This window comes from Sceloporus occidentalis, unplaced genomic scaffold (assembly GCF_023333645.1).
Source record: "Sceloporus occidentalis isolate IW3139 unplaced genomic scaffold, rSceOcc1.0.p SCAF_5, whole genome shotgun sequence".
Taxonomy (NCBI): domain Eukaryota; kingdom Metazoa; phylum Chordata; class Lepidosauria; order Squamata; family Phrynosomatidae; genus Sceloporus; species Sceloporus occidentalis.
In genome coordinates this window covers 144584298-144600526 of record NW_028316985.1, presented here as the reverse complement: position 1 = coordinate 144600526, position 16229 = coordinate 144584298, and the positions used below count along the sequence as shown (strand labels likewise).

The 16229-nt window shown below is 38.9% G+C and overlaps 1 protein-coding gene across 6 annotated transcripts in view; it reads right to left on the bottom strand.

Moving 5' to 3' along the window:
* Positions 1 to 685: 685 nt before the first annotated feature.
* The window catches only part of ANAPC10 (anaphase promoting complex subunit 10), a 36934-nt gene continuing 21390 nt past the window's right edge, over positions 686 to 16229 (bottom strand). For 4 of the 6 annotated variants that reach the window (XM_089527045.1, XM_089527048.1, XM_089527046.1 and 1 more), the window contains exons 5-6: positions 5688 to 5914; positions 686 to 875 (exon numbers count right to left, since the gene is read on the bottom strand). In XM_089527045.1, coding sequence (XP_089383171.1) covers positions 857 to 875; positions 5688 to 5914 — 246 coding nt within the window. In that variant the 3' untranslated portion in view covers positions 686 to 856. Of the gene's footprint in view, positions 876 to 1435; positions 1521 to 5683; positions 5915 to 16229 lie in introns of those variants that run through there. The other 2 variants (XM_089527049.1, XM_089527050.1) reach the window with 2 other exon arrangements.

Below are 16229 nucleotides of genomic sequence, written 5' to 3'. Positions count from 1 at the left end.
GTGAAAAAGGCATATTAAATTTAGAAGCAGAGGATTAAAAGGTACAGTAAAGTAAGTAATAAACTACATAAAATACATTACAGAAAGCAGTGTTATCTGTTTTTGTCTTCTCACCTTGTCATATTCAATGTGAAGAGAGAGGACACACTGAATTTCTAAAGAATTTCCAAAGGGTAACAAACAATAATAGGGCCATATATTGTGACAGCACAAAAACACTAAGGTTGTTTTACTTGCCCATGAATATGCTACTTAGGTGGCAAAAGGTACTAGGCTTCCTAGAAAACCCTAATAACTTTGTGAAACTGAGGCACTTAATCACTTTAAAAATGTGAAGAGATCAAGTGTATTTCTGCTTAGTCAATCAAACATGCTCACCTAGGAGTATATGATGGCATTTAGTCCTACACAGTTCTCTGAAGAATGCTGATACTATGCAAAGGAGAAAAAACAGAAATACAAGTGAAGATGAGTGTTCATACACAAAGATTGTAACTTTCTTTGTTACTGAAAACTACATTGGTGCAAGTCATAGATAGTAAATCATTCTTGTATCTGATGTACAATCTTTTTGGAGGGGGCAGTAAGTATACACTGTTCAGTGTGCTGTTGTCATGAGAAGACAAGCTAAAATGTACTTGCTAAAATATACTTCATACTCAGCATATTTTACATCATTGTTCATTCTGTGCTTGCAACCACCCAAAATTGCATTGTGACTCAGGAAGCCCTGCTACCTTCCCTACCATTTCAATTAATGCTGCCAAATGTTACATAATTTGAATTTTAGTGAACCCCCGACCAGTGGATATACCAGTGCTTGAGTTTCTGGATGTCTTTTGGAAAAAAGCAACACTCATTCTTCTCCCCTTACTCTGTAAAAGAAAACATATTTGTTATACTTCTTGATTTCAACATCATAGTAATGTATTAACTTTAGCATCAGTAAGGGTTAACCTCAGCATAACTACTGCCAATATACAGCTGATAAGACTATTTCACATACACTCAGGTTACCAAAACTCCAATTCAGAAATCCATGTTCAGGAAGCAAAGTATTTAAGCATTTAACAGCACAACTTCTCAGAGCAAATTAAGGCCTAATTTCAAAAACTTCAGAGAAATGTTTAAGTGCAGTGAGAGCTCATGAAATTTAGAAGCTAAACCAAAAAGAACTAGGACTAAAAAATTATTTTAATGTAAAAGCTGGTTATTGTGAGAACTACAAACAGCACAGGCATCTTGACTTCATTCTAGACTAGAAGACTCATACTATCAGCAAGCCTCTGAAGCCTTCATGTTCATTTTTTCTAGATAAACCAGGATCAAGTAAATTTTAATGAACTGAAATAAAGCCTGCATTTCTGAAGTGAAAACAAAATGTTACTGACACTTCACAGAAAGCTGACCATTGGTCCTTCTAGCCCAGTAGGGTCTGGCACTGGCCCCTACCAAGAGATCCCTGGTATTCCATGATAGCCCTCTTCCAAGTGCTAACCAGGCACAACCGTGTTTAGCTTCTGAAAGACATGGACATGAAGACATGGTTTTATCCACCGATTAGGGTACACAAATACAGTCACTCATTTGAACCAAGTGTGGGGAACATTTTCAGCCCAATGGTCCTGCTTCTATTCAGAGAGCATTTCCAAGAGACTCATGCAAGAAATTAGAGCTGTTGGCTGCAAGAAATTGCCAAGAACACCTCCTCTCTCTTTTATAGACAAAAATGCATTCTCATAATCAACACATTCCTCTTCATTCACTCTAACATGCCCCTATGTATACACACATTCATATGCCTCATCCCCGGTGGTACCAATTAAAGCTTTTTAAAAGCCTAATTATATTGCAGGGGAGGTGTTTGAGTAAAATCATACATTTTGAATTGAGACTCCTCTACTCTGACTACAACAGTACTTTTTAAAAAGCAGTTTCTCAACCAAAAGTCTTGATTCCAAGGAAAAGAACAAAATGAAATGATCAGCTTTCTTAAGACACCACCAAGGAGTTCATCTTGACTTATCCTGATAATTGAGGTTTAGATCCTCATGTACCATTAACTGTATGGATTTGGAAATCCAGACACCTAAATATTTAAATTGGTGCCCATGCCAATGGAAAGGCCACTTGATAAAATGGTGCTAAGTAGAAACACAATACAACCCATTTCAGTTTTCCTTAGTAGATGAAATAACCAAATTTAGATTAATTCCTAAAAAAATCTGGAGATAAAAACACCTAGTTGAAGAGTAGGAGAAGCTACATCAAAAACAGTTTATATTTATTTAAATACATGCTGATAATCCCTAGAATTAAGATTTGACTGTCACTGGAGGTATATTTGTCTTCATGAAAGAAACATCATGGTGTCCACTACCTGCATAAAGATATCTACAAGACTTTTGTAAGATTAGTCCTGTTCTGTAGCAGGGATTGCATTTAATCTTCCACCCAAGTGCCATATGCTTGCAAGTGCTGGTTTATCCTATGGCTGGTTTACTTCAGTGGTAAAACGCAATGGTGTCAGTAACTGTAGCTGTCAATAGTGAAGATAGAAGCTTACTTCATAATACCTACAAACTGCACAAGACCACAGCATTGCCTTGTTATTTAAAAAAAAAATAGACTACAGCTACCAAGAAAAATTCAAACATTTATTTTTTTTTATCAGCATTTCTTTAGAGAGGTGCAGAAAAGTGCTGGTTCCAGGATGGGGGGAAACTCGGGCAAACTGCCTCAAGCTCTCTTAGGTGTACCATATAAAGCAGGAATGGGCAAAGTGTAATTCCAGAGCTGTTTTGTAACCCTCAGCCTCTCCAGATTTCTAGGACCAGTCTTTTTTTTGACCAAAATGGCCTCTAATACACCTTTTAAATGAGCTGCAGTCCTTTGTTTTGCACTGTTAAATATCAAACAAAAGCCATTTTTAAAAACCTGAAGTGAACATTCTAAATTTTCCCCTTCTTTTCTCTCCTTTTTAGGGTAGTCCATGTATAGTTCTGAAAGGTCTCATGGCCATAAAATTGGCCCGGCACCAGCCTCAACTGTCCATGCCTAATGTTAAGTAGGAATGCTAAAACTGGCAGAAGCTGTGAGCAAGAGGTGAGGAACATATGTTCTTCCAGATGATGTTGAAGTGAAATTTCAAGTAGTCCTAGCTAGCATAGACTAAGCTGATGGGAGTTACAATGTAATAACTTCTGGAGAACCATATGTTCCCATCACTCTGGAGGACAAAGACTCATACAACTAATATATTTTGTATTCCTTGTACTTGGCATTCAACAATCACTGAAGTCAAAGATGGTTACCATCACTGTTATATTGCAAGGCAGTGATGAAAATTATTTCTCTCCCTTCTAAAACAAACCTTAATGATCAGAGCACGTCTCCTATGAGGAAGCACCTCTTTAGTTTAGAAAGGGCAACTGAATAGGACACATCAGAGATTTAAAATGTCTTTCTTATATGACTAGATATTCAGCCTCTTCTGGTGAAATCCAATGGCAGTGTGGTCAGACCATCAAAAGACAAAACGATCAGTTTATAGAATTTTCTGCCACAGATTTAAATTCATTTCCCAACACTTTATGGCAGACCCTGGAGGTTCCCTATTTGAGGCAGATTGCCAATACCTCTTTTTAGTCAAGACTTTTAAGGTTGGTTTAAGCCACTGAACATCATATTGGTTTGATATGCTATACTGTAGCTTTATTGTCACTATGTAATTTTTTTGTAGATTTTTTAAAAAATGAGAATTATGGGTTGCAGAACTGGCTAGAAAGCGGGACCATTCCATTGGTTTTGCTAAGGGACCAGCTCTGTTGGGTTTCTCACAGAAGCCAGGATATAATAGGAGAACAACTGCTAGGAGAACAACTCCATCTTGTTCTTTTGCTCTAAAAACTGGTGCCATTCCAGCTGGTCACTGTAAGAATGGTATAGCTTTAAGAACAGGAACTTGCATCAGTCTTTACCTCCTTTCTCCTAACCTCTTCTCCCTTTTGTATTATGCCTTTTAAGGATGTTATATCTGCAGAAAGAGACAGTATCTTTTTTTTAAATGGATGTAAACATTTCTGGGATCCTTTTCTGCTGAGAAGGGGTTTAAAGGTGGTTTGAATAAATAAAAGCTAGGATGTGATGGTGATGGTCACTGACTAATAGTCAAGGTCTAGTAGTCAAGGTCTGCTAACCCAGCCTAGGATCTCCACTGCCCTGTCTCGGATTCATCCTTTCTCACTTGCTGCCCCTCACTCCTGGAACCTTCTTCCCCCACGAACACGGGTCATCAATTCTTTGACCACCTTTAAATCTGAGTTGAAGACTATCTTGTTCAGGGAAGCATTCCCAGGCACTGTGTGATTATATATCTGATTTTTGATTGGATAGTTGATGTTGTTTTTAATTGTTACCTGCTTATTTTAACCAATTCTATTTCATATTATTACCTATTGTTTTATATGTATTTTGTAGATTGTATGCCATTGGCAGGTTTCGTTTTTATTGATTTGATTATTTGTATGCATAGCGCTGTGTACATTTACTGCACTATAAAAATAAACATACCTCCATTTTGTAGCGTGGCGGTGGCGGGAGTAGGGTTAGGGAGCGCGCACTATTCACATGCTCCCTAACCCTAGTACATACTAGGCTAACCTTAGTACGTACTGGGAGCGAAAAATGGAGGCGCCCTGTCTACATGGGCGCTGCCATTTTGACGTGATGGAGGCCTAGCGTCCGCACGTCCTGGCGCATTTGTGATGCCGCAAGTGCGCCATTGGCGCATTGCAGCGTCACAAGCACACCGCAAGAAGAACCTGCTTTTTGTGGGTTCTTTTTGTTCTGTGACGGAGCCGCACAGTTTGTCCACTGCGGCTCCCTCGCAGAGCAAACCAGGGTGGCAGGAGACCGCCCTTTTTGGGCGGTCTGTATCCCGCCAATAATAATAATAATAATAATAATAATAATAACTTATGTGGCATCAAAGGAGAGTGAGACACATTCAGAATTAACTACTGGCCTTGTTAGCTAAATGAAACCATCAGATTAAGAGACTGTATGTCAATATATGCCAATGACACTGAGACATTATAGGCAAAGAACAGAGCTTGAAACAGTTACTTTTTTGTACTATAGGTTCTAGCCAAGTCAGCACCTCTCTTCCAGGTTCTATGAAAGGGCTACTCCTCTGGTTGTGGCTTTCTAGAAACCTGCATTTGTATTAAAGGGAGTTGGCCAAGTATGATTCTTCATATGGTAATAATTTTTTTAAAAAAATATATCCTCCTTATGTATAATAGAAAACAAACAATCTTCCTTCAAATTGTCTTGTAATCTTCTTAGAATGGTTCAGTGCATACTGCAATACTCCATGAGGCACAGCCACCTTACCTGGTTTGTTAATTTTTTCATGAATTTCCTTGTATATTTGAGGAACATTATGTAAACAAAATTTAAATTGACACATTGGAGGGCCCCCAACCCAATACAATAAAAATACTAATAGATAATTATCAAACAACAACAGAAAAGCAAGTTGTTTATTTAAAAAAAATTATACCTATGATTCTGTCCAACAAAACAAAGCAGTAAGATAAGGTAATAAGTAGTTTACACACTTTATTTTAAATTACACAAAAATACAATAGCATAATTAAAGTACAAAAATACTGTTTGTTTACCTGATTGAGCGATACATCATAAAATCAATTGTTGTACATCTAGGAAATTTACCAATAGAACTTTCTTCCACTGGTGTATAGACTTTAATTTGTCGCATATGAGTGTCTCTTCCATTTTGATGATTGGCTAAAACAGCAATCTGAATCATGAAAGTGCGTATAGGTTTCTTGTGAGTATCGGTTAAAGGAACATGAATCCAACCACTTGGTTCCACTAATTCAAGTTGCTGGAGAAGAAAAGGAGAAAGGAGGAAGAAATACTTAGAATAAAATTCAGTAATAAAAGTATCACTCAGTTGCATAAGCAATTGAGTCAACATATCCAAAACAAAAAGATATGGGCAGAAATGGAGAATACAGGTTTATACCTTCATATAATTTCCGACGTATGGCATCCCTAAGGCAAAACTATCACAGGGTTTTGTTGGCAAGATTTGTTCAGAGGAAGTTTGCATTTGCCCTCCTCTGAGGCTGAGAGAATGTGACTTGCCCAAGAGATTCCATGACTGAGCAAGGATTAGAACCCTGGTCTCCAGAGTCATAGTCGAACACTCAAACCACTACACCATGCTGGCTCTTGAACATGTCATACGTACATAGACATAAATAAATAGACATAAATAAACATGTCAGCAAGAAATCTAGGTGTCTACAGTCCTATATTCAACCAACTCTTATCCTTGCTTTAGCATATTCCTTCTTCTATTCCTTGTTGTCCTCAAGACTTAAGGTAACGTAAAAACCAGCAAACTGTCCTATTTTTAACCATGTCCTCACTGAATGAGACAGCCATCAGACCCCTTCTACCAAAAAATTTGCTTGATTCTTACCATTACTGGCAACCAATTCATGCCTTCATGAATCTCCCAGATATTTTTTCCCATCAAACCTACAACTTGACATCATGTTGGAGATTTTTCTATTAGCTGACGCTTGCAAGAAGCAAGAAAATGCCAAATATAATGATGGAACAATACATATTTATTTTCTGAGCCAAAGCATGAGAGAGAAAAGATGGTTTGACAGCATTCATCCATTCCCCATAATGTAGTTAGCCTCTCAACTATAATTAAAGCCCTTGTGGTGTAGTAATTACTATAATGGATTAGAAATGAAGACTATATTGGGCTAGGATGTATTGGACTAGGAATGGGGACACCCAGGTTCAAATGTCCAATCATTTGCTGTGTCACTTTAGGCCAGTGACTCCTGGGTTGCAAGAATAAAATAGCAAGGGGAGGTCTGTCTGTCCATAATCTCAGCTGGTTGAATGGAACATGAGTAAAAGGATGGAGGGAAGGAAGTCAGTCAGTCAGTCTGGCCATTTTCCTAAAAATATATGCAAACAAATTTAGATAATGGTACCAATATTTTTCCAACAGTGACAAGCCCTTGTCCCCACTCCCACATGTATTTATAAATCCTTTTGATCTGGCTCTAGACCTCAATATTAAGACAACCTTGGTAGCCAGAGTATAAGGCCTGCATAGTGAAATCAGCAATCTTGTTGATCTCACCAAGTCTCTTAATGATCTGCATTATGGTCTGCATTCATGGATCTGGGACCATCTAATCAGCAAAGATTGTGCAAGCTTTAATAGTTGTCAGTCCCTTGAACTCTGGCAACCTCTTGTATGTTTGTAATTCAGCATTCCTCAGCAATAACATACAATACTTTTTGATCATCACTTCCAAATTAGACCATAATCCCTCCTTCTTTCTTCTCATCTTCTGTACACTGTGCCTTCATTGCCCGATCCTCCACTGCCACAGCTGCTGTTGTATTTTCAGCTCCACAACTTTCAGTCTACTTCCTTCTCTGACTACATAGTTTTTTAATGCAGAATATATGCCGTTTGAATTTGAAAAACAACAACTTAGCACTTCAAGTTTTTACCAGAACTTTATTTAAGAGATATTTTAATCAAGTATGTCACTTTTCAGTGCTGGACTGAGAAGCTCTCTCTAAAGACAACCATTTTGATTTGTTAATTTGTGCAACATACTGTGGCAAGCATCCAGCTGAAACATGCCCTCTTCCTGGCTTTGTAGCATTTGTCTGATACCACAAATGGAGCTCTTCATAACAGCTTTAAAGAAAGAACAACGCTATCATGAAATTCACTTTCCCTGTCCATGTTTCCCATGCACCACAACATAACTACAAACACTGAGCTTCAACAGGCTGCTATGTAATTCCAAAACTGGAACTGTCAACACATGAAGTAGCAGATTTTGGGTGCCTGCCACCTCTTCGCTTAGGAAGGAAGAGAACAAGTTAATAGCAATGATGCACCAGTTCCAGCTAAAAAGTGAAGCATATCCAAGAGAAACTTCAGAAATTCCAAGTGAGTCAAAAGGAGGGACACCACAAGAGAAACTTTACAAGAAATGCAGAACTAAGTTCGGTCAAAGAGCTCACTGTGAAAAGGCAGGCTCATTTGCCCTAGTGAAGCAACGACCACCTAGGGAGGTGACTGTGTGGCCACCATCAGTCACCTCCTGTAAATGGTCAAGACATGGCTTACTTCAGTCCATTAGGTCAGAAGAGCTTTCTATTCACTCAAGAAGCTAAAACAGACATTCCTAAAGAGTCTCCAGGAAGACAGGCCAACCCCAAATAAATGCCAAAGATGAAAACTCGATTTCAATATAAATTTTAGTATGAGGAACATATAGAGAAGACCACCACCAGGGGGGAAATGACTTAGCCTCAGGAGAGCACCCCTGGACATATTCTAATAAAGTTTTATAGTGACAGCCATTTGCAACGTTGGAATAATTGGGAATTAAAAATGAAAATGAGTAACATCCAGGTTTAAGAGCATGCAATTGGACTTGCAGAAATTGATTTCTGTTCCTCCTACCCACAGCAATTACTCCAGTGCTCCCCTCAAGTGTTACACAAAGGATCTAGGAACTCTTCTGAATGAGGGTATAGGAGAGATTCCTGAAAACTGAGTAAAGCTGCCTTTCATGAGTAGCTCCCCTGAGTCTCATTACTAGAAGAAAGGCAGGATATAAATGAAATAATAATAATAATAATAATAATAATAATAATACCTTTGTATGATTTTTGTGAATTTTCCCTCCACCAAAGCTAATCAAGGTGCTTCATCCCTCTCATTAGCACATTCAAGAAATATTAATGATAGGCTTCAGACAACAAGAGTATGAAAAATTATCTAAGCCAAAGAAATAGGTAAGGAATTCAAAAATCCAACTAAAAATCAGTTAAAGATGAGACATGTTTGCCTAGCAATGCATATGCAGTAGTGAAGAAAACAAGCTAAGGCATGATTATGTAGTATTTCTCCTCCCACTATGCATATTGTATCTTTGAATTCTAGATGAAATTATCTTACACAATTACGCCATTATAATTCACTGCTACACCGCCATTATACCAGCAATGCTATGAATGAATATGCTATCCACTCCATTTCTTCTTGTTTCCTTCTCCAGTACCTTTTGCAGAAAGAGGAAACATTTGATCTGTCTTTAAAATATACAGATTTATAATGATTATATACTTCTAAATTTTATTTCTTTTCTTTTTAATATAATTTTATAAGTGAAACCTTAACTATTACCTACTCTTACAATTTGATGATTTATTGTGACATTTGCTGATTGATGTTTAATAGAATCATAGAATCGTAGAGTTGGAAGAGACCACTAGGGCCATCCAGTCCAACCCCCTGCCATGCAGGAAATCCAAATCAAAGCATCCCTGACAGATGGCCATCCAGCCTCTGTTTAAAGACCTCCAAGGAAGGAGACTCTATCACCCTCCGAGGGAGTGCATTCCACTGTTGACAGCCCTTACTGTCAGGAAGTTCCTCCTCATGTTGAGGTGGAATCTCTTTTTCTGTAGCTTGCTCCATTGTTCCGGCTTCTGTTCTCTGGAGCAGCAGAAAATAAGCTTGCTCCCTTCTCAACATGACATCCCTTCAAATATTTAAACAGGGCTATCATATCACCTCTTAACCTTCTTTTCTCCAGGCTAAACATCCCCAGCTCCCTAAGCCGTTCCTCATAGGACATGGTTTCCAGACCCTTCACCATTTTAGTCGCCTTCCTTTGGACACGCTCCAGTTTCTCAATGTCCTTTCTGAATTGTGGTGCCCAGAACTGGACACAATATTCCAGGTGGGGCTTGACCAAAGCAGAATACAGTGGCACTATTACTTCTCTTGATCTAGACACTATACTTTTATTGATGCAGCCTAAAATTGCATTGGCCTTTTTAGTTGCCGCATCACACTGTTCACTCATGTTCAACTTGTGGTCTACTTGGACTCCTAGATCCCTTTCACTCGTAGTTTCATTCAGCCAGGTGTCCCCAATCCTATATTTGTGCATTTTATTTTTCCACCCTAAGTGCAATACTTTACATTTCTCCGTGTTGAATTTCATTTTGTTACCTTTGGCCCAGCTTTCTAGTCTATTCAGGTCATTCTGAATCTTGATCCTGTCCTCTGGGGTATTAGCTATTCCTCCTAATTTGGTGTCATCTGCAAATTTGATAAGTATGCTCCCAATTCTGTCATCCAGGTCACTGATAAAGATGTTGAATAGCACTGGGCCCAGGACAAAGCCCTGTGGGACCCCACTGGTCACTTCCCTCCAGGATGAAAAGGAGCCATTGTTGAGCACCCTTTGCGTTCGGCTGGTCAACCAGCTACAAATCCATGTAACTGTTACCATGTAACTGTTTGTTGGTGTTTGATCAGTTGATTGTAATAAATAAATAAATATTACACACACACACACAAAGAATCATAGAAAATTTTTACTGTATCATGAAACCTAACACTGTAGTGTTCCCCAAACTTTATTCTGCCAGATGTTTTGAACTTCAATTCTCAAAAGCACCAGCCAGCCTGGCCAACAACCAGGAATTCTGGGAGCTGCAGTCCAAAACCTCTGGAGGACCAAAGTTTGGGAACCCCTGCTGTAGAGCATTGAACATTGAGAACTCATACTGAAGCAGAATAAGAAAACAGTGACTTTGACAAAATCAGCTCATTATATAAAATTGTTTTTTAAAAGTTTTTTAAAAGGAAAAGTGCTGTATAACATATTTTAAATAAATAGAAATGGAGTACTACCACAGTCAACATTTGCATTTTCTAAGAGAGAACAGAAGACCACTAGGCCTTCTAAATGTTAGTACTCGGCAGATCTCAAACTGACTCTATTAGAGATATAAGCAAGCAAGAAGACAGCACTTGGGAATTACCCATGGTAGAAAAAAGACAGATGAATATCAAATACTCATGCACAGTCATCAATGAAAGTGAAAGTTCAATCAAATGCATTATGACTTGCATAATACTAGTACACTGGGTCTGCTCCTCCCTCCTTAACTGTCATCTTCCGGCCTCCTATTCCCCTCCAGTTATGCTCTGACTGTTTGGGGGAGAGGCTTGCGTACCCTAATGAAGTTGTGAGCTATGCTGGCGGTGGTATAATAGCCACTGGTAGGGCCTCCAATGCCAGACAGGTCACAACTGAAGGGTCTGATCAAGAGCGCCAAAGGGCAGGATGGGCTCTCTAGCCTTATGGCAACCATCCTAGGAGAAGGAAAACTCTAATCCCAAACCCGGGCAGATGGTACTCGTCTAACCCTGTAAGGTCAACCATCTAAGAGAAGGAAACTCTACTCAAACCTACGACCAGAGGACCTCGCTGCCACCATCCATGCTTGTCAAGGCCTCAGCAGTTGAACCTCTGGCTTAAAGGGTGAGGCCAGTTCTGTGCACGCTGTGCTCCACCAGAAAAATCCATTGCACAGGCTCGAAGGATACATCCAACGTCATCAACGCGTTTGTAGAAAGCACGGATGAATCCTTCCTGAATTTTCGTTTGTGAAGTAAAGCCAAGAAGAAGAAGGGTCTGCCATTTACTAGGACTAGCACTCCAATAGATTCTTTTAACTATACAAAACTGCACTGCACATGGGCAATTCTAGTTAATTCATGACACACTTTACTCAAAGAAAAAGGAATACCTTTACAAAGAGTAATACTTAAGATTCTTACATATAATCATTGTCATAAGAATGTACGAGAAAAAGAATTTGAACATCTAACAGCATTTAGCAGCCTCTCTCTGATAATGTGCAAGAGCCTTCTTCAGTTGCCTTCTCTAGTACCTCACCCAAAGGAGGTCATGATTAGTAAACCATTCTGATTCACATACTGTAAGTCTAATTCAACAAATGATTTTCCTGATGTGTCTTTGAAGATGTCTTCTCTTTCAACTTATATCAATGACTGGAAAGCTATAGTTCAATATAATGTTTAAGTATATTTAAGAAACTGCCTACCTGATTTTTTTCAATTTATTATTCTTAATTAAGGAGAGGGAAGAATGCCAGAGAAGCTATAAAAAGTAAGTAACTGTGAAATCCTATTTCCATGCTTTGTTATTTCATCATAGCAAGGCCTTATTATTCTCATATGAAAGAGTGCTAGTATTACTGAGCCTTCATATACACCAAGATCTGAGTGATAGTCATGCACTTTATTATCAAATAAGTGTCTGATAGAGAAAACAAAGCAGGATCAATGGCATAAACAAAGCAGGATCAATTACATAAAGTCAGATTACAATGCCCAGGGAATCTTGGATGCACTGAAAGAGGAGTCTGAAACAAATTGCAGGAAATTGTGGTCTTTACTCTCAAGGTTTCTTTGTCCTACATACATGTTTCTCCTACTCATTGTACTTTGGAAGGCTGGCGGGTGACTTTTTTTCTGAACCATAAGTTGGTCTATATCACATTGGATTTCCACCAAACTATGATTCTGTACCAAACATATGATTTTCTAGATCATCTCACAATGCCTTCTGAAACCTAACACTAGCAAAAGATTAAGTCAAACTATTCAGAACAATTGATTATTGCTTTCATCTTCAGCAACATAAAGAGAAGTAACACTTCATTTTTCATTTTCTCAGGTTGATCACTCCAATTTGGCGAAATTTGTTTACCTCTTGAGATTTTGTTTCACCAAAGTGATTGGGATGATCTTTCACCCAAAAGAGTTAATAAAACTCAGAATAAAATTTGAGGCAGTATTTGAGGCAGTAAATTTAAGGTCAGTATTACAGCTAGAAGATTATAACCAATTTGCTTTAGCTTTTTTTTTTTTTTTGTCTTAATGTAAAATGAGTGTTTGCTAAAATACTCAAGCTGTGTGGCTGATTTAAATAATAAATAGTAAGTAGTAGATAATATGGGGCACTCCTCAAGCACACTGCTAAAGAACTGACAGCCAAGAAGAAACTCTGGCCCAAAAACAAAATCCAGCCTTCATGAGGTTTCTTCATGCAGCCAGCCAGCATCTTCCCCAGACTTCAGATGCTCTCCTCTGCCAATGAAAATCTCCTATATCTTAGCAACTCTGAATATCTATTTTGCAGATGACACCAAATTATGAGGGATAGCCTGAGCCAGTGGGGCGTAGTGATTTGGATATTGGACTTTAACTCTGGAGACCCAGATTCCATTCTCAGTTCAGCCATGAAACCCATTGGGTGACCTTCAAGTCACACTCTCCCAGCCTCCGGGGAAGGCAATGGCAAGCCTCCTCTGAACAACCTTTGCCAAGAAAAACCCAGACTAGGAGCCTGAGGGTTGTCATAAGTCAGAAACTACTTAGAGGCACATAACAACAACAAGCTAATACCCCAGAGGACAGGGTCCGAATTCAAAATGACCTTAACAGATCAGAGAGCTGGGCCAAAACTAACAAAATTAATTACAACAGGGAGAAACATAAAGTTCTGATTAGGCAGAAATAATGAAATGCAGAAATTTAGGATGGGGGACACATGGCTAGACAACAGTGCATGTGAAAGAGATATAGGTCTTAGTAGACCACAAGCTGAACATGAGTCGGTAATGTGATGCTGCAGTGCAAATGCTAATATGGTACTAGGCTGCATCAACAGATATACAATGTCTAAACTGATTGAAGTACTAGTACCACTCTATTCTGCTTTAGTCAGACCTCATGTAGAATAGTGTGTCCAGTTCTGGTCACCACAATTCAAGAAGGATGTTGTGAAGCTGGAGCTAGTCCAGAGGGCAGCAACCCAAATGATAAAAGGTTTGGAAACCATGCCCTACGATGAGCGATTTAGAGAGCTGGGTATGCTTAACTTGGGAAGAGAAGGTTAAGACATTACATGATAGCCATATTTAAATATTTGAAGGAATGTCATATTGAGGATGGAGCAAGCTTGTTTTTGCAGGAGAGAAGATTCCACCTAAACATCAGGAACATCTTAGTAAGAGCTGTCCAACAATGTATGGTGGAGTCTCCTTCTCTGGTTTGTTTGTTTTTAACAGGCTGGATGACCATCTGTTGGACGTGCTTAGATTGTGTATTCTTGCATGGCAGGAGGTTGGACTGGATGGCCCTTGTAATCTTTTCCAATCCTATGCTTCTATGATCAGCTGCTGATCTGTGAGGAACTCCTTCAGCACTGCAAAGGGGAAATGTGGAAAAAAATCCCTCAACTTCATCAGCTGATCTGGATAGATCATGTGAGTACAAGCATGTTAGGAAGGGGGCATAAGTATGAATGGGAAGTGTATGACTGGGCCAAGTATGACTGAATGTTATGAGAGAATATGGGATAATCACACCTAATATGTACTCTCACAGTCTCCAGGTGGTTTCCAAAGTGACAATCTGGTGTGAAGTCAAAGGCTTTCATGGATGGTATCCAAGTTTTGCACAAAACATCAGAAATAAACTCTTCTAGAACATGGCCACATAGCCTGAAAATCTCACCAAAAACTGACAATCTGGTCCTCAGGACAAAGGTTTCCCTATCCCTAAACTGAGGAATACTTTTCTTGAAATCTGAACAGCAGATTTAGGCAACTCAGTTCAGGTCTACTTGGAAGTATGAAACATGAATATACAGTACTTAATGCAATAGCTTACAACAGGATTTACAGAAGACATAGAAAGACACACACGATTGGCTAAATGTTAGACAATACCTCATACAATACAATGATTTAATTTATTTACTGTGCAGATGCGACATCTCTGTAAATGATTGCCACATTGGATTGGTTTAAGAATGACAGCATGTCCAGTCTACTGCTTTTATACTCTGTCAGCCAAAGGCTGCAGACAAACTGTTCCATACAGACAAAAGAATTATCTAAACAAGTATATCTGATACTGTCCAGCTTCCCTAGAACATTAGTCTTCAATTAGTGGGTTGAGATTGGTGTCCTCCAAAGTGGGTCATACTGGTGATATGCCTACAATTTTGATATTGAGAGGTTTTTTCCTTTAAAAAAACAGGGGGGAGAGAGAAAGCTGCAACAAACTAGATGCAAAGAAGGAGAGATTGCCTATTCTTACTTGGATAAGGGAGGTAATTTTAGAGAATATAGCTTCTTCCACAGATGTGAGAAGAAGGACTCCCACCAAAATCCCCTTTTCTGCAGAATTATTCAGGATACAGGAACACTTCTGGTCTCCCTACAGATGTGAGATGGATGGCAAGGGTAGTGGGGGAAAAATCAAAAATATTTCCCTGTGTTGTAAACTGGACGTTCAAATTAAGTCCTGGGCCAGAAAAACTGGAAACATACTGACACGGTCTGTTGTACTCATCTTCTCTCAACTACTTGTTCAAACTGACAGGTAGTAACCCAACACAGGTTTGCTTTATTTGCTCTGCACAGGTCACACATTAACATAAACTTAAACTGATGTCACTGTGGTTACATCAATGCAAGCCACCTGGCATGCTAACACAGATCTGTCTATCTGCAGAACTGGGATGCCTTTGTGATAATGTTTCTAAGACTGTAAGCGGCCTTCAATTGATTTTCTAGGATGCCTGACTCCCACTGTGAGCCCCAGCTCACCTCCCAGGCCTTCCAGGAGGAGGCTTTTGGTGGCATGAGGGGGGTGAAAGAGGAAACTCCCCTTACATGAGCATCCTTGCAAAAGTCCTGCACTGGAAATATATCCAAATGCTAATAGAAAATAATTAATTATTTCCTAGTATGTAGCATTATTTTTCCATCCAGAAGTTTGCAAGAACTGGTAGAAAATAGCTTTTCTGTACTTCCACTCTCTGCTGATTCAATTTGCCATGTTTTTATCCTACATAATGGAATGAGAGCAGGAACATACAAAACATAAGTGCATAATTTACTTCTGAAATTGTTTGTAATGTCTAGACAGATTTCCTGAACATGAATAAAATGAGCAGGTAAACCACTCACACACACACACACAGACACACACAGAGAGAGAGAGAGAGAGAGAGAGAGAGAGAGAGCGCAATAGTATTAAACCATTTCTACATCTGCACAATCAAACAAAGTATATTACAATTACAGTAGATGAAAACACTGAGAACACCAAAGTACACTAATATATCACATCATTTGTAGCATCTGCAGAATATAAACTTCCAGTTCCATGAAAATATGGTCATAGGCAAGACAGAATACACCGTTAAAGGTATGTTAGAAGAATAAACTCTCGG